The 21,566-nt window shown below is 38.6% G+C and overlaps 1 protein-coding gene across 3 annotated transcripts in view; it reads left to right on the forward strand.

The window, feature by feature from the left end:
* MASTL (microtubule associated serine/threonine kinase like) overlaps positions 1 to 21,566 on the forward strand; it is a 34,501-nt gene continuing 12,935 nt past the window's right edge. The window contains exons 1-7 of one of the 3 annotated variants that reach the window (XM_025463865.3): positions 1 to 1,017; positions 4,019 to 4,156; positions 12,157 to 12,296; positions 13,190 to 13,278; positions 16,727 to 16,833; positions 17,060 to 17,210; positions 20,752 to 20,924. In XM_025463865.3, the coding sequence (XP_025319650.1) occupies positions 832 to 1,017; positions 4,019 to 4,156; positions 12,157 to 12,296; positions 13,190 to 13,278; positions 16,727 to 16,833; positions 17,060 to 17,210; positions 20,752 to 20,924 (984 nt within the window). In that variant the 5' untranslated portion in view covers positions 1 to 831. Of the gene's footprint in view, positions 1,018 to 4,018; positions 4,157 to 5,150; positions 5,255 to 5,277; positions 5,441 to 12,156; positions 12,297 to 13,189; positions 13,279 to 16,726; positions 16,834 to 17,059; positions 17,211 to 20,751; positions 20,925 to 21,566 lie in introns of those variants that run through there. The other 2 variants (XM_025463866.1, XM_025463867.3) reach the window with 2 other exon arrangements.

Consider the following 21,566-nt stretch of genomic DNA (forward strand, 5'->3'; position numbering starts at 1 on the left):
CTCTCTGGCCGGATTTTCTTAAGCAGGGACGGCATAGATTCTGTTAAATCTTTGAACATCTAACTTCTTAAATCTTCCGATATATAATATACTCCTTTTCCGACTCGCCCTTGAGGAACTGTCATAAAGGTACTATGAGGTACTATCATGTATCTTTGGCTACAATTTGGTGCTCTTTATCTTCCATACAATAAATCGAAAATTCTTCCTGTTGGTCCTAATCTGCTTCAGTCAGGCAAGTTACATCCTGTTACTACGTCAGATGACAGGGCCAGCCACGGGCTTCCTGCGTATCCAGTTTTTCCACATTCTGTGATTTCCACTGGCCAGACCGAACTGGCTTACGTTTCTCGCGAGGGTGCGAGGTCGCGAAGGAGTAAGAAAACAACAAAACAAAGCAAAAGCGAGATGAGGGCAGGGTCCCATCAACCTTGATTGAAGATCTGGAGAGACCTCAACGCTGCGATTGAGTTTCAAGTCCAAGTAGCCCCTTTTCCCTGCAGGCTAAAGACTGCCTGGGGGCCCCCCCACCCCCCGCCATTATTACAAATGAAGTAATTGGGTCGCGGTCGCCCTCCTCGAAGAGTCTGTGGTTGGTTGGAGAATTTCCCAGCGTCCCCTCCCGCACCGCCATTGGGCGCTTCCGCGCCTACCAACGAGAGGTGATCGGAGGGGCGGGGCTGCGCGGGGCGGGGTCCGCGGCAACGCGGTCACGTCACGGTCGACGGGCTGCGTGGGCGGGGTCTTCTTACTTTGAACCCGGTTGGCGGGAGCTGTGGCTGGAAAGGGGTAGTGGCTGATGCTGCAGGCTTCCGTCTGGACTGGCTCACGATGGAGGCCACTGCGGGGAGCGAGACGGAGAGTGGCGGAGACACGGTTACAGCGGAGTGCGCGAACAGGATCCCGGTGCCAAGACCTCCCTCCATTGAGGAATTCACCATAGTAAAACCCATTAGCCGTGGCGCTTTTGGAAAGGTGTATCTCGGGCAGAAAGGCGGCAAGTTGTATGCTGTGAAGGTAAGGAGTTGGGGAGTAAGAAGAGGGATAGAGTTCCGATCTTCGGGCCTCCTTCCTGCCTCCTGAATTGGGCAGGCCCCAGGGCTCTAGGAGTCCTATAACCCTGTGAGGTGACTTCTTCCTTGGAGTGACGTGAGCGCCCGGAGGCTGGGTGTCTCGCCTCTGCCCCGCCCTTCTTTTCACACCGCCTCTGCTTAGGAGACACCAGGACTTCTGAGTCCTTTTTACCACCTTGACTTTTACCGGGATTGAGTTGGAAACATTAAATTTGAAACAATTTAAGACTAAACTAAAACATGTTAGAACAGTTACTCCTTTATCCTTGCAGCGGTATATACCTTTACAAAAGCATTTGAAGCTCTTCTGGCCGCTCTTGGTCCTCACCCATTCCCGTACTTTCAGATGACTCTTTATTTCAGCACTGAGTGAGCATAAAAAGGGAAAGAAACCAGCAGTCTCACTGCTGATGTAGTTCCAACTTCCTATTGGACATTGGTATGTGAATAGCTACCCTATATCTTGAAGAACAATCATTGCTCTCCACCTACCGTCTTAAACAATGAATCTTCCTTCTCGCCATTTAATAAAATCACTTTCATCGCTGTCATTCAGGCTGGAAACTTGAGTCATTTTAACTTTCCACTACTTCATCTTTATAACCAAGGTCTCAACTAGTCCTGTCAATTCTGTCTCATACTCCTTTTTTTAATCCCTTCTATTCCATTCCCAAGTCTACCCAATTAGAGGGCTTCACTTTTCTCTTTCTTTTGCTTTTCTCTTCCTCCCTCCCTCCCTCTCTCCCTTCCTTTTTAAAAGTACACATCAGTCTTTAGTAAAGATTGGGTAGATATCACCACAATCCAATTTTAGAACATACCCATCACCCTAAAAACACCTCCTGCCTTTCTGCAGCACTTTCCCCTAGTCCCAGGTAACCAGCAATCTACTTTCTATAGGTTCGCCTTTTCTCTACATTCCATGTAAATGGTATCATACAATATATAGTCTTTTGCATCTGTTTTTGGGTTTGGTGGAGTTTGTTTGTTATCTGTTTTTGAGATTCATCACACCTGCCTTTCCATACCTCGTCTATTGGAATAGGCTCCTAACTAGGATCACTAATTTTTTCATCTGCTCTTTAGGCTGTGGCATGCAAGCTAAAGTCCAAACTCCTTAGAAAAGCAATCATAATAATAATAATAATGAAATAATGATACTAAACTTCTACTATAACTTCCACAAATCCTTTGTTCCAGCCACCCCAGACAATTGGCTAGTTAGTCCCTGAATACTGTGTATTATCTTGCCTCTGAGCTTGTGTTTAAGCTGGCTCCTCTTTAAGAGCTTCTCTTCCACCATTCTCTGCTCTTCTCCACCTGTGTTATTTGCATATTAAGATTCATCTTTGAGGGACTCCTGGGTGGCTCAGTGATTGAGCGCCTGCGCTTGGCTCAGGACATGATTCTGGGGTCCTGGGATTAAGTTCCACATGAGGCTCCCCATAGGGAGCTTGCTTCTCCTGCTGTCTATGTCTCTATCTCTCTGTGTGTGTGTCTGTCATGAATAAATAAATAAAATCTTAAAAAAAAAAAAGAAAAAAGATTCATCTTGGTTCCTCTTCAAACTTTCCCTGACCTTTCTCAGACCCACCTCATTGAAATTAATCTTCCTCGCTTCATATGTTCCATCAATTTTTTGCATTTCCTTCTACTGTACTTCCTAATCAGTCATTATCAGTTGTTGAAATAAAGACACCAATTGATTTTTTTCAATGAGTATTTGTTGAGTATCCCTTTTGTGTACAGGGTCTAGGGTCCAGTGGTGAACAAAACAAACATGCCTTCACAGAGCTTTCAATATAGTGGAATCATAGGTGAAATCATGTTAGAGGCTGGCTTTGTTAATTTCTCTCATTTTTCTTATGGAAAGGATATAAGGCTGGAATTTATAGTGTATTTTTTTATAGTGTATTAATGATTTTATCAAATATTCTAATGAGTCTCTGGGAAAAAATATGCCTTTTAATCATCATGACAAGTGATCTCAATGTTACTGTTCAGTTTAGTGATCTAATTTCAGTGTGGATATTATATATAGTTTTGCTTTTGTGCCAATTACCTTGAAACTTGAAAAGGGTAATTTGCTATTTTCTGTAAGACAGTATTTGAGACTTAACTTTCAGTAGTTCTCTCAAGATTTTTTTTTCTAGGCAAACAAACTTCCCATATTATTATTCTTCCTCCTGATTCAGTTCTCACCCATCAAAGAATAGAAGTTTAAAAAAATTATTAGCCACTAATTATCTGTGCCTAGATTCCTGATTACCTGGGGGCTTATTAGGATCATTACTATCTTTTAACTTTGTTATAAGAATAATGAATGGAGGGGTGCCTGGGTGGCTCTGTGGTTGAGCCTCTGCCTTTGGCTCAGGGTGGGATCCTGGGATCCTGGATCAGTCCCGCATCGGGCTGCCTGTGGGGAGCCTGCTTCTCCCTCTGCCTGTGTCTCTGCCTCTCTCTTTCTCTGTGTCTCTCATGAATAAATAAATAAATAAATCTTTAAAGAAAAAAAAATAATGAGGGATCCCTGGGTGGCTCAGAAGTTTAGCACCTGCCTTCAGCCCAGGTCATGATCCCGGAGTCCCACATCAGGCTCCCTGCATGGAGCCTGCTTCTCCCTCTGCCTGTGTCTCTGCCTCTCTCTTTCTCTCTCTCTCTCTCTGTGTGTGTCTCTATGAATAGATAAACAAAATCTGAAAAAAAAAGGGATGTGATTCTTTTGCCACTGGGTTCCAAAATAAGTAGTTCTCTTGAAAAAAGTTTAGTTTTGTTTCACCATATTAGCTGTTTTTCTGACAGTTTCTTTTTTTTTCTGACAGTTTCTTGATGGTAATAATAATGGTATCTATGTTTTTCATGGTTTTCACGAAGGCAACTCTGAAACCTGAGAACACTTTGTAATAAAAAATAAAATGAATGTATTGTTATGTTGTCTACCATAGGTTGTCAAAAAAGCAGATATGATCAACAAAAATATGACTCATCAGGTACAAGCTGAGAGGGATGCACTAGCACTAAGCAAAAGTCCTTTCATTGTCCATTTGTACTATTCACTACAGTCAGCAAACAATGTCTACTTGGTAAGTAAATGATTTTACGTTTTTTTCTTCTATTTAGCAGTCACTGAATTCAGTGCCTCAAGTTGACAAGGCGAGTGGGGGGCTGGCTGGCTTAGCCAGCAGCTTGATCTCAGGGTTCTGAATTCAAGCTCCATATTGGGTGTAGAGATTATTTTAAAATAAATCTTTAAGGGAATCCCTGGGTGGCTCAGCGGTTTCGCGCCTGCCTTTGGCCCAGAGCGCAATCCTGGAGTCCCGGGATCAAGTCCCACATCGGGCTCCCGGCATGGAGCCTGCTTTTCCCTCTGCCTGTGTCTCTGCCTCTCTCTCTCTCTCTCTCTCTATATATATATATATATATATATATATGTCTATCATAAATAAATAAAAATAAATTTAAAAAATAAATAAATCTTTAAAAATATATATGTGTGTGTGTGTGTGTGTGTATAAAGGCGCCTGAGTAGCTCAGTCAGTTAAGCATCTGCCTGCAGCTCAGGTCATGATCCCAGGGTCCTGGGATTGAGTCCTGCATCAAGCCTGCTTTTCCCTTCCCCTCTGCCTGCCACTCCCCCTGCTTGTTCATGCTCTTTCTCTGCCAGATAAATAAATAAAATCTTAAAAAAAGAAAAAGAATACAGTCTCTGGGTTAGAGTACTTGGGTTTGAATTCCAACTTTTCCACTTATTAGCTTCATAACTTTGGCCAAGTACCCTTACCTGTTGTATGAGTCAGGGTTCTCCAGAGAAAAAGAACTAATAGTGTGTGTGTGTGTGTGTGTGTGTGTGTGTGTGTGTAGAGGGTGGAGATTTAAGGAATTGTTCCATGTGATGGTCGGGGCTGGCAAGTGTGAAATCTGCAGGGTAAGCCAGCAGACTGCAGACTCAGGGAAGAGTTAATGTTGTAACTCAGGTCAAAAAGCAGTGTAGAGGCAGAATTCCTTCTTTTTGGGGTGAGTTGGGGGTGGGGAGTATGAAGGACAACACCTTGATCTTTTTTCTTTTAATGCTTTCAGCTGGCTGGTTGGGGTCTGCCCAGATTATGGAGGGTCATCAGCTTTACTCAAAGTCTACCTAAATGTTAATCTCATCTGAAACACAACTTCACAGCAACATTGAGGTTCATGTTTCACTAAATCTCAGTACTATGGCTTAGTCAAATTGATACATAAGATTAACTACCCACCTCAGTCTCCTCATCTGCAAAATGGAGATAATAATAATACCTCAGAGGTTGTTATGAAATTTTAATCAGTTAATATAAAGCATATTAAACAGTATCTGGCACATAGTACTAAAACCATTGGTAAGTAAAGGAATACTATATAAAGTTTGGTGTATAGTAAGGAAAGATACTGGGAAGTGATGGATTTTGGGTGCATGGACTTTGAGGGTTGCTTGCTTTTCTTTTTTCTTTTTTTTTTTTTTTAAAGATTTTATTTATTTATTCGTGAGAGACACACAGAGAGGCAGAGACATAGGTAGAGGGCATCCCAAGGGTTGCTCGCTTTTCATTTCTAATGAAGAATTTGAGGGAACAGGAATTGGTGAGGATATTTTGACTGCAAATTCTAGAGATCCTAACTTCTGAAATGGTTTGTGGATTAAATATTTGGTATCTCCAATGGCTTCTATTCAGCATGAACATAAATGGTTTTCTATGAATGAATGGATTTTAGGATGTAGATTTTATTTTATTTTATTTTTTATTTTTTTTACTGGAGTTCAATTTGCCAATAGGATGTAGATTTTAGACTCCAGATCAGTAGTTTACCAACAGAATGCTCATTCCTTTCATAATCTGATCTGAGTGGAATTCCTTTATCCTCAATATGCTAAAGCTCTCTTGTAAGTATGTGGAACATTATTGTGTGACACTTCAACTTTTTGCTATATTAAAAACTCGAAACTGAACAGAACATTATATCCAACTTTAAACTGTACACCTGAAAATTCAGGATAGATTATAAATATAGAGACGGGGCACCTGGGTGGCTCAGTGATAGAGCATCTGCCTTCGGCTCAGATCATGCTCTTGGGGTTCTGGGATCGAGTCCCACATCAAGCTCCGATGGGGAGCCCGCTTCTCCCCTCTCTCTGTCTCTCAGGAATAAATAAATAAAATCTTTAAAAAGTAATAAAAATTAAAAATAAAAATAAATAAAAATAGAGACAAATCTAAAACTCTTTTGGCACCTGATGTTTAAATCCATTTCTAGTCTTTCAGTAAATCTGTGAGTAACTAACAGATTTAGGCTAACATTTATGTGGTTTCAAATATTTGATGGGAGGGCCAGAAAACTTTGGAGAGTACAGAGTTTTTCTAGGAGAGTGGTGGGCACCATTTTTACATTAGGACTAATTCAAGATCAATAAGTTTTTACAGAGTTTAAGTACAAGAAATGTGATCATATTATAAATGGTGTTCTACATATTTTTTTCCCACTTACTGGTGACCTCATCCTTTTTAATGGCTATGCAGAATCACATGGATTTATTTAGGAATTCCATAATTTTTATAACAAATGCCCTTCACTGAGGGGGGCACTTGATGGGATGAGCACTGGGTGTTATACTCTATGTTGGCAAATTGAATTCCAATAAAAAATTTTAAAATTTAAAAAAATTTAAAAATGAAAAAAAAAAAGAAAAAACAAATGCCCTATTGATGAGTTGGTTTGGGTTCTTTTACCAATCTAAACAACATTCCAAAATGAATACCTTAGCATGGTACCTAGTTGCAGTGACCTTCTCTGTGAGAGATAAAACCTGATAATGCTGTGGGGAGGGATTTTGGAGCAAAGATACAAATTTGTGTTGGAATTCACCCTCAAAGCAATATTAAAGACAGCCCCTTAGGAGACGCCTAGGTTTTAAGAAAGCCAGAGATGTGGGTCTACTTTATAGGGTGGTTCTCTATCTGAAAGAGTTGAAAACAATACAGAGCAGCAGTAGGAAGGTGAAAACCAAGTACTATAGGAATAATTGACTTTCCATCTTTTAAGCCTGTGGTGAACCACATATGGCCCACTGTTTCTGCACAGCCTGTAAGCTGAGAATAGTATTTGCATTTTTAAAATGTTGAAAAAATCAAAGGAAGAATATTTCATTATACATGAAAATTATATGAAATTTGAACTTCACTGAACAAGTATTTTATTGGAACACAATTGTATCCTTTTGTTTCCTTACTATCTGTTGTTGTGCTACATTACAAGAGTGAGGTATTTGCCCACAGATCATATGTCTTGCAAAGCATAAAATATTTACTGTTTGGCACCTTACAGGAAAAAAAAAAAAAAGGAAACATTGATACATTCCATTCCAGAGAAGGTAGAGGACTATTTAATCACACAGTGCATATGAAGCAGTATGTAGTAAAGGGATTAGAGAGCACCAGAAAGAATTAAAGGATTAAAAACAATATCCTATTAGTTTCAGGTGTAAATCATAGTGATTCCATATTTTTATACATTATGAAATGATCCCCACAATAAGTCTAGTTACCATCTGTCACCAAAGTTATTGCAACATCATTGACTGTATTTCCTATCCTGTACTTTTTATCCCTGTGACTTATGTATTTTATAACATTTTTTTTTAGAGGGGAGCAGAGCAGAGGGAGAGAGAGAATCTTAAGCAGGCTCTACACCCAGCACAGAGCCCAAGGTGGGACTCAATTTTACAACCCTGAGATCATGAGCTGAAATCAAGAGTTGGACACTTATCTGACTGAGCCAGCCAGGCGCCCCTATAACATTTTTATAGAAGGAGAAAAATGTATCATAAGTTCATGATGAAATTTCCAATTCAATGGGAAATTATCAAATTTTTACTTAACATCTTTGAAGAGTATATAACATACAAAAATATTCTGGAAAGGGCAGCCCCAGTGGCGCAGTGGTTTAGCCGCCTGCAGCCCAGGGTGTGATCCTGGAGACCCAGGATCGAGTCCCACGTCGGGCTTCCTGCATTGAGCCTGCTTCTCCCTCTGACTGTGTCTCTGCCTCTCTCTCTCTCTCTCTCTCTCTCTCTCTCTCTCTCTGTGAATGAATAAATAAAATCTTTGAAAAAAAAAATTCTGAAAAAAAATGTATTCTTTTACCCTGACCATCTGGGTTCCTAATTACATAATTATTAATTTGCTTTAAGTTACAACATTATGTATATCTAATATTTTGAAAATAATGATATCAATATTTTTTTTGACACTAAAACAACCGGATTCAATTTAGGTTTTTTTTTTGTTGTTGTTGTTATTGTTGTTTTGCAGCTCTTTTTGTCCTTAGGATATACTATCAAAATTCTAGTTTTTTTTTTTTTTTTTAAGATTTTATTTATTCATGAAAGACACAGAGAGGCAGAGATATAGGCAGAGGGAAAAGCAGGCTCCTCGAGGCAGCCCAATGTGGGACTTGATCCCAGGATGCCGGGACCACACCCCGAGCCAAAGGCAGATGCTCAACCGCTGAGCCACCCAGGCATCCCAAAATTCTAGTTTTTGAAGTCACTTGAAATAATTTTCTGCATGGTTATGAAACTAGAGTTAGTGCGAGGGTCATTTGTTTCCCCTTTTTGTATCATAGATTTCTACGTAAAAGGAATCCATGAAAGTACTAGAAAGGGGTACCTGGGTCGCTCAGTTGGTTAAATGTCTGCCTTTGGCTCAGGTCATGATCCCAGAGTCCTGGGATAGAGCCCCAAATGGAGCTCCCTAAGGAATCTGCTTATCCCTCTCTGTCTGCCCCTCCCCACCCACTCGTGCTCGCTCATGTGTACTCTCTCAAATAAATAAAATCTTTCAAAAAAAAAGTACTAGAACAAAACTGATGTGAATATTTTTATAATCATAAATTGGTGTAGGTCTTATTAAGAACAAAATTAAACATTTGACACAAAATAACCATTTATGTAGTCAAATATCAAGTTTGGAGAAAATATTCAGAGAAGACACATACAAGACCAAAAATAGAGGTACCTGGCTGGCTCAGTCAGTGGAGCATGTGACTCTTGATCTTGGGGTTATGGGTTCGAGGCCCACATTGGGTGTAGAGATTACTTAAAAGTAGAATTTTTAAAAATTTTATTTATTTATGAGAGACCCACAGAGAGAGGCAGAGACATAGGCAGAGGGAAAGGCAGGCTCCTTGCGGGGAGCCTGAAGGGGGGGTCTCAGTTCCAGGACCCTGGGATCATGTACTCAGCCACCCAGGGCCCCTTAAAAATAGAATCTTTAAAAAAAAGACCAAAAATAGTGTAAAGACCCTAAATCTCCCTGAAAGTCCTAAATCTTCTTGAAAATAAATAAGTCCACTTTTTCATAGAATGACAGATAAAAAGGATCAATAATTATTGTTGATGAGGATGTAAGAAAATAAACATTCTCATGAGCTCAAATACAGTATCTGTTTATTTATTTGCCTTCTACTGAATTATAAACTCTTTCAGTGCAGAGACATTTTATTCATACTTAAATTACCAGAGCTAGCACAGTGTGTAGCACAGATTTTGAGCTTAGTAAATGTTTTAATGATTGATCTCATCAGTGAACATTGACTAGCAGGGAAACTATTGACCTAAAGAGGAAAGAAAGGACTTAGTTTTATGAAGTTATTACGAGGCAGTGTTTTATACCTTAAAACTATATGAGTTTTATAGAATAATGACTACTGTATGTAGAGGAATAGTAGAGCTCTGCAACCACATAGCAATAGTGAATTCAAACAAGAATCATCTCTGGTCACACGATGCTAAGATCAGTGCTTGCACATTTGTTGGGAAGTAGCTTATTTACATACTCTAGAAGTATTTCCCCCCATTACTTATTAATTACCAAGGGATTAAAAAAGTGTTTCTTCAATGGAGACATATGGAAATCACGACCTTAACTAAGTGATCAAAGTTAACATCACCGGTAACGGAACATGCTGACATTAGGTGTCTCAACTGGTGGGAATCTCTAAGAAAAAGTCAACATTACTTATTTAGAATTCCTGCCAAAAATGCAAACCTGAATTGAGTAGTGAGGAAATAATCAGATGTCAGGAAAGACTGCCCCCCTCAAAAAAAAAAGGCAAAAAACTGCCCTAGATTAAAGGAGCCTGAACAACCATGATAACTAAATCCCATGGGGGTCCTAGCTTGAGCAAGAGGGTGAGGGAAATTGCTGTTAAGGATATTTATTATTTTTTTAAAGATTTATTTATTTATTTATTCATGATAGAGAGAGAGAGAGAGGCAGAGGGAGAAGCAGGCTCCATGCAGGGAGCCTGATGCAGGACTTGATCCCAGGACTCCAGGATCCTGCCCTGGGCCAAAGGCAGGCGCCAAACCACTGAGCCACCCAGGGATGCCCTGTAAGGACATTTATTTAGATGCTCAGAGAAGGGATCCCTGGGTGGCGCAGCGGTTTAGTGCCTGCCTTTGGCCCAGAGCGCGATCCCGGAGACCCAGGATCGAATCCCATGTCAGGCTCCCGGTGCATGGAGCCTGCTTCTCCCTCTGCCTGTGTCTCTGCCTCTCTCTCTCTCTCACTGTGTGCCTATCATAAATAAGTAAAATTAAAAAAAAATAAAAAATAAAAAAAATAGATGCTCAGAGAAATTTGAACACGGACTATAGATTATATTATTATATTAGTGTAAAATTCCTTAAATTTTATTTTTCCGTAGTAATGTAAAAATATCCTTGTTAGGACAGCCTGGGTGGCTCAGCGGTTTAGCGCTGCCTTCAGCCCAGGGCCTGATCCTGGAGACCCTGGATCGAGTCCCACGTCGGGCTCCCTGCATGGAGCCTGCTTCTCCCTCTGCCTGTGTTTCTGCCTTTCACTCTGTGTTTCTCATGAATAAATAAATAAAATCTTTTTTTTAAAATTTTTATTTATTTATGATAGTCACAGAGAGAGAGAGAGAGAGAGGCAGAGACACAGGCAGAGAGAGAAGCAGGCTCCATGCAGGGAGCCCGACGTGGGACTCGATCCCGGGTCTCCAGGATCGCGCCCTGGGCCAAAGGCAGGCGCCAAACCGCTGCGCCACCCAGGGATCCCAATAAATAAAATCTTAAAAAAAAAAATCCTTGTTAGAAGATACATGTTGAAAAATTTGGCGGTGACAGGTCATGACCTCTTCAACTTTATTCTCCAGTTATTTAGCAAAACCTTAAAAGCTGTAAATGTCAGTTGTTGATGTTGCCACATTTTTTTTTCTTTTTTTTTAAATTTATGATAGTCACACAGGGAGAGAGAGAGAGAGGCAGAGACATAGGCAGAGGGAAAAGCAGGCTCCATGCACCGGGAGCCTGACGTGGGATTCGATCCCGGGTCTCCAGGATCGTGCCCTGGGCCAAAGGCAGGCGCTAAACCACTGCGCCACCCAGGGATCCCCGGTTGCCACATTTTTAAAACCGTTTAGTCAGAATAAAAATACATGAATTTAAGATATTTATGTTAATATTTGTGTCTTTTGTTTATTATGTAACATAATTATGTTATTAACATTTATTTTATATTCCTACATGTGGAGAGGAAAAAAGCAAATGTGGCAAAATGCTCACAGTGGGTGAATCTAGATGAAAAATATATGGAAAAAAAAAGAAAAATATATGGGACTATTCTTATACTTTTTCTGTAAGTCTGAATTTTTGTTCAGATTAAACAGTTTAACTTCACTTTAAAAAATTATATGGCAGGACGCCTAGGTGGTTCAGCAGTTGAGCATCTGCCTTCAGCTCAGGGTGATTCCTGGGATCGAGTCCTACATCACGCTCCCGGCACGGAGCCTGATTCTCACTCTGCCTGTATCTCTGCCTCTCTCTCTCTCTGTATCTCTCATGAATAAATAAAATCTTAAAAAAAAAAAAAAAAACTATATGGCAACATGAGCAAACTTGGTTATTAATATGTAGTGATATCAAGAAAATGTGTCTGTTGCAGAACCATGCTAAAAATGTATAATTGTAACAACTAATGTTTTTAAAGTAATAATGTTGTTTTTATTTTGTGACATATATATTCCTTTTTGATAGGTAATGGAATATCTTATTGGTGGAGATGTCAAGTCTCTCCTACATATATATGGTTACTTTGATGAAGAGATGGCTGTGAAATATATTTCTGAAGTAGCCTTGGCTCTGGACTATCTTCACAGACATGGAATCATCCACAGGTAAAGTTCTACAAACTATTCCTTAAAAGTGGAAGTAATCAAATTATGTATTAGATATTTGAGTTGGAAATATTTGCATAACCATGTGCCCATGTATCCAGGTTATCTAAAGTTTGGGAGTAACTTGTGTGAGTTTAGAAGATAGAATTTCTTCTAATGAGGGCTTAGTTGGTTAACCATCTGCCTTAAGCTCAGGTCATGATCCCAGAGTGCTGGGATCAAGCCCCACATTGGGCTCCCTGCTCAACAGAGAGTCTGCTTCTCCCTCTGCCCCTCCCCCAGCTCAGGTTCTCTCTTTCTCTCTCTCTCATCAATAATGTCTTTTAAAAAAATAAATAAAAGCACTAAATTAAAAAAAAAAAAATAGAAACTCCATCAACTCTTCTTTCATCTCCTCCCCTCCCTGTGTTTTAAATATGTTGCTTTGAGCATGGGTACACCATTTTGTTGTGAAGAATTTTCCCACTCTGCTACTGTCATACAAAAGTGCTGTATTTTATAATTCTAACTTACAATGTTTCACTCTGCAACTAAAGTCATGTTCTAAGTGGCTCTTCTCTCTTAAAGTTTAGTCTTACCCTCCTTGAAAGAGGTAAATATGATTTTGACTTGGCCTGAGGTTTATTTGTTTTAATAGGCTATCTAATAAATAATGCCAAAGATAATCTAGTATTAAATCGGTTCACTTTCTTGTAGGTTCAGATATACAGAAGATTATTTACAGAGAGTGTTTTTTTTTTTTTTGTACTTTCAGAGCCAGTGATAAGTGTCTTATTTTAGAGAAAATAAATAGGGTTTGATTCTGCTGCAACTTTCTGGGTATTTCCTTGCTATTTCTAACATTACCACTAGCTCTTTTTTAATTATCTGCTATTTGTCTTTTCTATGTGCAGGGATTTGAAACCAGACAATATGCTTATTTCAAATGAAGGTCATATTAAACTAACAGATTTTGGGCTTTCCAAAATTACTTTGAATAGAGGTAAGGAAAATAGCAGGTTAGTACCTTTTTAAAAACCCAACAACTACATGCTATTAACTTACATTATTTTGTTAGCTTATAGTGGCTAAAATTTGATGATTATTTGTTCCAAAGAAAGACTAGAAAAGCATAATGGTATTAAAAATAAATATGAGGGATGCCTGGGTTGCTCAGTGGTTGAGGATTTGCCTTCAGCTTAGGTCATGATTCCGAGGTCCCGCATTGGGCTCCCTGCAGGGAGACTGTTTCTCCCTCTCCCTGTGTTTTTCTGCCTCTCTTTTTTTGTCTCTCATGAATAAATAAATACAATCTTTAAAAATTAAATACATAAAGATGAGAATGGGAATAATTGTTCCTAAATCCTCAAAGGCACTCAAAAATCTTTGAATCTTCAAAGAGGAACTCAGAATTTCTGTTCTCCTGACTTTTTGTCTCTATTGAAACTGATTTGAACAATTAAACATTGGTAAAATGAAAAAAATAAATAAATAAATAAAATAAACATTGGTAAAATGACTAAAATACCTATAACATGATGAACCATAATGCCTACAGAACTTATTCACACAGACAAGATCACCACAAAGACCTTGATAAAAGACAAACTGAACACAATTCAGACACTTGTTTTGGAAGTATGTTAATTTCACTACTAGTGATGAAAGTAATGCTAATTTAAAAAATAGCAAATGAATCACACTATTAAGCTAGGCAAAAAAAAGAGAACTGAAGATCTAAAGTTAATGAGGCTGCAAAAGCACAGTTAGTTTTTCTAGAAACACTATAGATTATTAGCACAGTGCTTTCCAACAGATATCTATCAATGTGTTTTAAGAAACAAAAAAGTTGGGCAGCCCGGGTGGCTCAGCGGTTTAGCGCCTGCCTTTGGCCCAGGGTGTGATCCGGGAGTCCCGGGATCGAGTCCCACATCGGGCTCCCTGCATGGAGCCTGCTTCTCCCTCTGCCTGTGTCTCTGCCTCTCTGTCTCTTTCTCTCTCTGTCTTTCTTGTCTCATGAATAAATAAACAAAATCTTTATTAAAAATTTAAAAAAAAGAAACAAAAAAGTTTAATTCTTTTTGACCTAGTCTGTCTTGGAATTTATTCTAAGGAAACTGTTCAAGAGAAGAAAATGAATGAATAAAACTTTGTAGCACCTTTGTTTCTTATAAGGAGAAACTAGAAATTACTTATGTTTATTTATTTATTTTTTAAACATTTTATTTATTTATTCATAGACACAGAGAGACAGAGGCAGAGACACAGGCAGAGGGAGAAGCAGGCTCCATGCCGGGAGCCCGACCTGGGACTCGATCCCGGGTCTCTAGGATCACACCCCAGGCTGCAGGCGGCGCCAAACCGCTGCGCCACCAGGGCTGCCCCTACTTACGTTTATCATAGAAACATGAATACCTGTGAGCTTATCAATTTGGTAACCTAGGGATCCCTGGGTGGCGCAGCGGTTTGGCGCCTGCCTTTGGCCCAGGGCGCGATCCTGGAGACCCGGGATCGAATCCCACGTCAGGCTCCCGGTGCATGGAGCCTGCTTCTCCCTCTGCCTATGTCTCTGCCTCTCTCTCTCTCTGTGACTATCATAAATAAATTAAAAAATTAAAAATTTGGTAACCTATTGTGTTACCTATTAAAATGATAGCATTTAGAAGTAAATGAACAGTAGAGCCCAAAATTGGGCTTACCATGGGATTGTAATTTTTTTTTGGGGGGGGAGGAATTTTAATTTTTTAAAAAGAAATACAGATCTATCAATCTTAAACTGCAAGTACAAATTTCAAAAAGTTTTGAATACCTAAGGATTTTCATTTAATTTGATAAAATCTGACCTGAGCTGATGTGAGGTATTTATGATTTTTATTAATCCCATTTCACATAACTACTCAGATGCTTCACAGCAGTAATAATAATATTTGAGTACAGGTGGCTAGATGAGAAGCCACTAAGGATGTTCCTTACTATACAGTACACTGGATATTTACCCAAAGAAAACAAAAATACTAATTCAAAAAGATATTGTGCATTCTTATGTTAATTGCAGCAGTGTTTCCAATAGCCAAGATAGGGAAGCAATCCAAGTGTCCATCATTAGATGAATGGATAAAGAAGATGTAGTGCAGGGATGCCTGGGTGTCTCAGTGGTTGAGCATCTGCCTTCGGCTCAGGTCCTGATCCCGGGTCTGAGGGTCGAATCCTGCATCAGGCTCCCTGAGAGGAACTCACTTCTCCCTCTGCCTATGTCTCTGCTTCTCTCTCTGTGTCTCTCATGAATAAATAAATAAAATCTTAAAAAAAAAAAAAAAAAAAGAAGATGTGGTATACACACACACAATACAATAGTACTCAGCCATAAAAGAAGAATGAGGTCTTGCCATTTGTGACAACATGGATGGACCTAGACAGGATTATGCTAAATGAAATAAGTTAGACAGAAAGAGAAGTACTTATGATTTCACTTATATATGGAATCTAAAAAAACAAAGCAGAGACAAGACCCATTAATACAGAGAACAAACTGATAAATGTTGGGGAGAAAGGGCAAAAGGGTAAAAAATGGGTGAAAGGGGGTGGAAGACACAGGCTTCTAGTTATGAAATGAATAAATTATGGGTATGAAAAGTACAGGATAACAAATACAGACAAAGGGATCTATGTACCCAATGAAATGTAGGGCTCTAACTCATGACCCTGAGATCAGGGAGTCACATGCTCTACCGACTGAACCAGCCAGGCACCTACCATTTTTGGTATCTAAAGTACTGTGTTCCTTAGAACTCACATATAATGTAGTGAACATTGAATTATTTTACAATGTTATGCCCTGAAACTGATAAAAATTCTGCATAAATTTCTATCTTGACCTATTGAAATTTAATTTATATTCCTAATATTCCTTTCTTAATATTTCTTACCACATCCTTTTCTAGTATTTGATTTACCAAGAATTATTTTGTTGCCAGTGGGGTAATATTCTTGTTTAGTGACTACTCCCTAATTTGGGTCATTACATTGTGTTCTATTCATTTTAGAGCAAGACTGTTCTATGAAAGTTTAACAATTTCAATCACTTGCTTTTTTTTAATAGGGAAATATTTATTTATTTGACCCTTTTCATCCATTTCTCCTATCCCCCACCCGTTTCTGGCATCCACCAATCTGTTCTTTATACCTGGGAGCTTATTTTTGTTTTGTTTTTTAAGATTCTATATATAATAGGAGTCATACAGTATTTGTATTTCTCTGTCAGCTTGGTTGTATATGTTTACTCTGTCATGTGGTGGCTTCTCTGGATATGTTCATCTTACACGAGCTAGTGTTAAAGATAATGTTAATAATGTGGAAAAGGAGACAAAGTTTAGAACAGATGATTATTGCCTAGTAAGTCAACGGCATTGAAGTTTTTAAAGAATTTCATATACTTTTCTTTCCATACATAGATATCAATATGATGGATATCCTTACAACACCGTCAATGGCTAAACCTAGACAAGATTATTCAAGAACCCCAGGACAAGTGTTATCTCTCATCAGCTCTTTAAGATTTGTAAGTATTTGATTAGAAAAAACTCACATAACATGCCCTTTCATGATTGCCACTTAAAATTTTCAAACTTGTTTAAAATAAATTTAAATTTAAATATCAAAAAATAAATAAATAAATTTAAATATCAAGGATGTTGAGTTACTTTAACATTATCTACTTAAATGGTTGGTATTTAGGTGGTATTTTTGTAGAGTTAAATCATAGCATTTGTTTTTTTCTTTCATAGTACACACCAGCTGCAGAAAAAGACAAAGACTCTGCAAATATTCTTTCAACCCATGTATTTGAAACATCACAGCTTTCTCAAGGACTAATTTGTCCCATGTCTATAGATCACAGGGATACCACTCCTTATTCTAGCAAACTACTACACTCATGTGAGTATAAAAGAAATGATAGTTTATTCCATTAAGTGTGTCTTTTGAGAAACAAAATATTTTTGAATTTTTTAATTTCTAATGTAGGTTTGAAAGCCAATACTTGAACAGTCTGTGGCATTCCTACATTTCCTAATGTAAATGCCATTTCTGACACAGATTGCTGCAGATCTTTTTTTTTTTTTTTTTTTTTTTTATAAAATTTTTATTTTAAGTAGTCTCTACACCCAACATAGGGCTGGAAATTACAACCCTAAGATCAAGAGTCACATGCTCTACTGACTGAACCAGCCAGGCTCCCCAGTTGCAGTTCTGTAAGTCAACAGAGTAAAATATCTAGCTAATGAGATATGCTTCAATTAGCTTGGTATTAGAATGATCATTGGATAAATTTCACTGTACTGGGTCTATGGAAGATTTATATAGAGAAGATATAGTACCTATAATATTTTGTGTCTTTATAAAATTATTTCCAAAAGATTTTGAAATAAAATAGCTGAAGTAAAAATATAATTTTTTATTAGCATACGATAAAAAAACAAAAGTAGTAGAGGAAGAGAATGGGACATTTGTATAGCACTTCACCTTTTATAAGTCAGCAAGGGTGGATGGTTTCTTTAAAAAGATTTTATTTGTTTATTTGAGAGAGAGAGAATGCATGTAAGCATGAGTAGGGTAGGGGCAGAGGGAGACCCAGACTCCCTCCTGAGCAGGGAGCCAGACATAGGACTTGATCCTGGGATTTCAGGATCATGACCTGAGCTGAAGGCAGACGCTTAACTGACTGAGCTACCCAGGTGCCCAGAAATGTGGATGATTTAGTTCTCTTCAGTCATGTTCTTTGTCTTAAGAATGTGAATAATGACGCTTTAAAGAACAATTAGTTAACATGTTTTCATAGACGTTAACCTCATTTTGAATTTGGTCCTCAAATCTGTACATGTCCAGGATATCTCACTTAGAAATGAGAAACCTAATGTTTGAAAACGTTTAGTTTCACACTAGTAATGGGTAAGCCAAGTCCTGATTGCCAATAAAATTTTCTGTCCATTGACCCTTTCTTCCACAGTCACTGAGTCTTATTTCTTCTGTCAAAATCACTTCTATGGAAAACTAAGTGGCTGAAAAATGTATATAGCTTTGATAAATACAAAACTACTAAAATACAGAATATGCAGATGTTACTACAGCCTTATTCTTAAATGAAAGTACATGCATCTTCCTGAGTTGTTTTCTTCATCTAGTCAGAAGTAGATCAGGGCAAGGCACCCTGCTGGTCACTATGTGGCTATTAAGATGAATGAGAGCAGTCCTTGCCTCAGAAGAACTTGTAATTCTGTGTTGACTACATGTGTAAAAGGATTAACAATAGCTCCTCTAAAATCATAAGAAGGATACTGTGATACAACACAGACAGTGTTAAATGCTAATTGAGAAAATCAGGAATGTTTCTCAGTAAAGACACAGCAATAACTCCAAATGTATTAGAAAAGAGAATTTCAGGGATGTCTGGGTGGCTCAGCGGTTTAGCGTCTGCCTTCAGCTCAGGGTGTGATCTCGGAGTCTGGGATTGAGTCCCACATCGGGCTCTTCTTGTGGAGAGCCTGCTTCTCCCTCTGCCTGTGTCTCTCCCTCTCTCTCTGTCTGTCATGAATAAATAAATAAAATCTTAAAAAAAAAAAAAAGCATTTCAGATAGAGGAATGAACAAAGGCATGGACACTTGAAAGTATCCCATCTTCAGACAATGGGGACTGAATATGTTATGTCAGAATGAGAAGCATGTGCAATGGGAAAGGACATTTAGCAGATAGATGGGGAAGGATCAATTGTCATTACAGGGAACCTAGAATTTAAGCTGTAGAACAAGGGGAATCATCAAAAGTTCCAAAGAGAGAAATGGTCTCATCATATCAGTGATCCAAAAAAAACTCTTTAGCAAGTATACAGTATGCACATGGCATTGGGGTAGACAGAAATGTCCACATTAGGGGGAAAGGTAAGCTGAGTGGTTTAGTCAACTATCAAGGTCAGTGTCCAGTGAGTTTCAGGAATTTCACTGAGAGGGTTTATGTACCAAAAATAAAGTTGTTTTAGATGGCCATTGGGGTTGCCGCCTGGGTGGCTTGGTTGGTTGAGCGTCTGCCTTTGGCTCAGGTCATGATCCCACGGCCTTGGGATAGAGTCCCACATTGGGCTTCCTGCAGCAAGTCTGCTTCTCCTCCTGCCTGTGTCTCTGCCTCTCTCTGTATGTCTCCCATGAATAAATAAGTAAAATCTTAAAAAAAAAAAAAAAACTTTAAAAAAATATATGGCCATTGGAACTCTATACTTCTAATTTTAAAGTTCCAAGGTTCGGGATCCCTGGGTGGCGCAGCGGTTTGGCGCCTGCCTTTGGCCCAGGGCGCGATCCTGGAGACCCGAGATCGAGTCCCACGTCGGGCTCCCGGTGCATGGAGCCTGCTTCTCCCTCTGCCTGTGTCTCTGCCCCCCTCTCTCTCTCTCTCTCTCTGTGTGACTATCATAAATAAATAAAAATTAAAAAAATATATATATAAAGTTCCAAGGTTCATTAAATCAAAAAACTGTACAAACTTACTTGGGATTAAAGTAATGTGTTTTACCTAAACTCTTTGGGAAAGAAAAAACAAGATATACAGATCGTATCCATACATGGAAAATCTGTATATGCACAAACTATGATCTTTAGTAAAAGCATAGTTGCCTATTTTGTCTCATAAGTTCAGAAACAAGAGTTTATGTAATAAACCAACATGTATCATGTAGGTGATGCTACCATCTTGCACTGGCTTGCTGTTAGCCAAGTCACTATCTTGCTGTTAGCCAAGTCACTATCTTACAGTAGTATTGAAAAAAAAACAAAAATCTTTATGGATGTGGATAATTTCACACTTGTAATCACATAAACTTCAACATTAGAATAAAGGTATTTTTTTAATTTGAGAGAGAGAGAACACAAGTGGGAAGGGCAGGGAGAGAGAGAGAGCATCTCAATCAAGACTCTGTGCTAAGCATGGAACCCAAATTCGAGGCTCAGTGTCACGACCCTGGAATTACAACCAGAGCCGAAACCAACAATCAGATGCTGAACTGATGTGCCACCCAGGCACCCCTAAAACTATGGTTTTAATTAAACACAAATTGAACTGAGTAAATTTAGTGACATTCCCATCTTATAACATATGTGGATATAGCATATCAATAATACTCCTTTATCAAGATGAGTTTCAAATTGGATAATGGGTGTTCCCCTAATTACAATTTAGTTCTTTTGTCCTGATTTTCACTTGTGAATGTTAAGGGTTATTTTTGGTTTTTGTTTTGTTTTTTTTCCTAAACGTTCATAACCGTACTTGTATGTCTAAAATACCTGAGCTGTCCTGTGGATTAAATAATGTTTACACAGACAGAGTCCTGATATACATACTTATTAATACCTTGCCTAATTAACTGGAAAGATTCAGGTTCAGTGAGGAGCTCAAGGATGTGACATAAGCCTCAGTGTTTTCTGTTCCCTCCAGGTCTTGAAACAGTTACCTCCGATCCTGGGATGCCTGTGAAGTGCCTGACATCTAATCTACTGCAGTCCAGGAGAAGGCTGGCTACATCAAGTGCCAGCAGTCAGAGCCACACCTTCCTGTCCAGTGTGGAGTCTGAGTGCCACAGCAGTCCCAGATGGGAAAAAGACTGCCAGGTTAGAGGGACATTTATCTGAACCCAGGCCAATTTCATGTCACATGAATGACGGAGATACTTTATACTTTTCTGTGTAAATTCTGTAAGGAAATGAAACTTAGGTAAATGGCAGTCAAGATAGTCTTCATTTCCCTGTATATTCCGTCAAATTATATCATGTTGAAGGGAAACCTAGACTCTAGTCTTAAGAAATTCAATGAATATTATTCTCAGTAATATGATGGTCTTCACTGTTGGATATTTGTATTCTAGAAGTCAGGTCAGATTATTTTTTAGTCAAGGCAGGATTTCTCAATCTTTTTTCGTCTCTTATAGGCTGCTCTATAGATAATACACACTACAGGACAAACAGGTTTCCATTCCTAATACTGTTAGTTCACCTCTTTCCTGTTCAAGAAAACATATTGTATAAGTATTTTGTTATTATCATTTGCATCATCATTTCATCTTGTTGACAGTGGATTTTAATTTCTGTTATTTTGGGTTTTAATTATAAATTATGGATAGTTTAGCTTCACCTTTATCAGCTTGGTTTTATTATACTTGTGCAAAGTGATCTGTTTAACAAAATTTTTGTCTATAATTTTCCATTAACTATATTTTTAAGTCCTGTGCATTTTGTAATTCAAAACAGAATCAT

The sequence above is a fragment of the Canis lupus genome, chromosome 2, assembly GCF_003254725.2.
Source record: "Canis lupus dingo isolate Sandy chromosome 2, ASM325472v2, whole genome shotgun sequence".
NCBI lineage: Eukaryota > Metazoa > Chordata > Mammalia > Carnivora > Canidae > Canis > Canis lupus.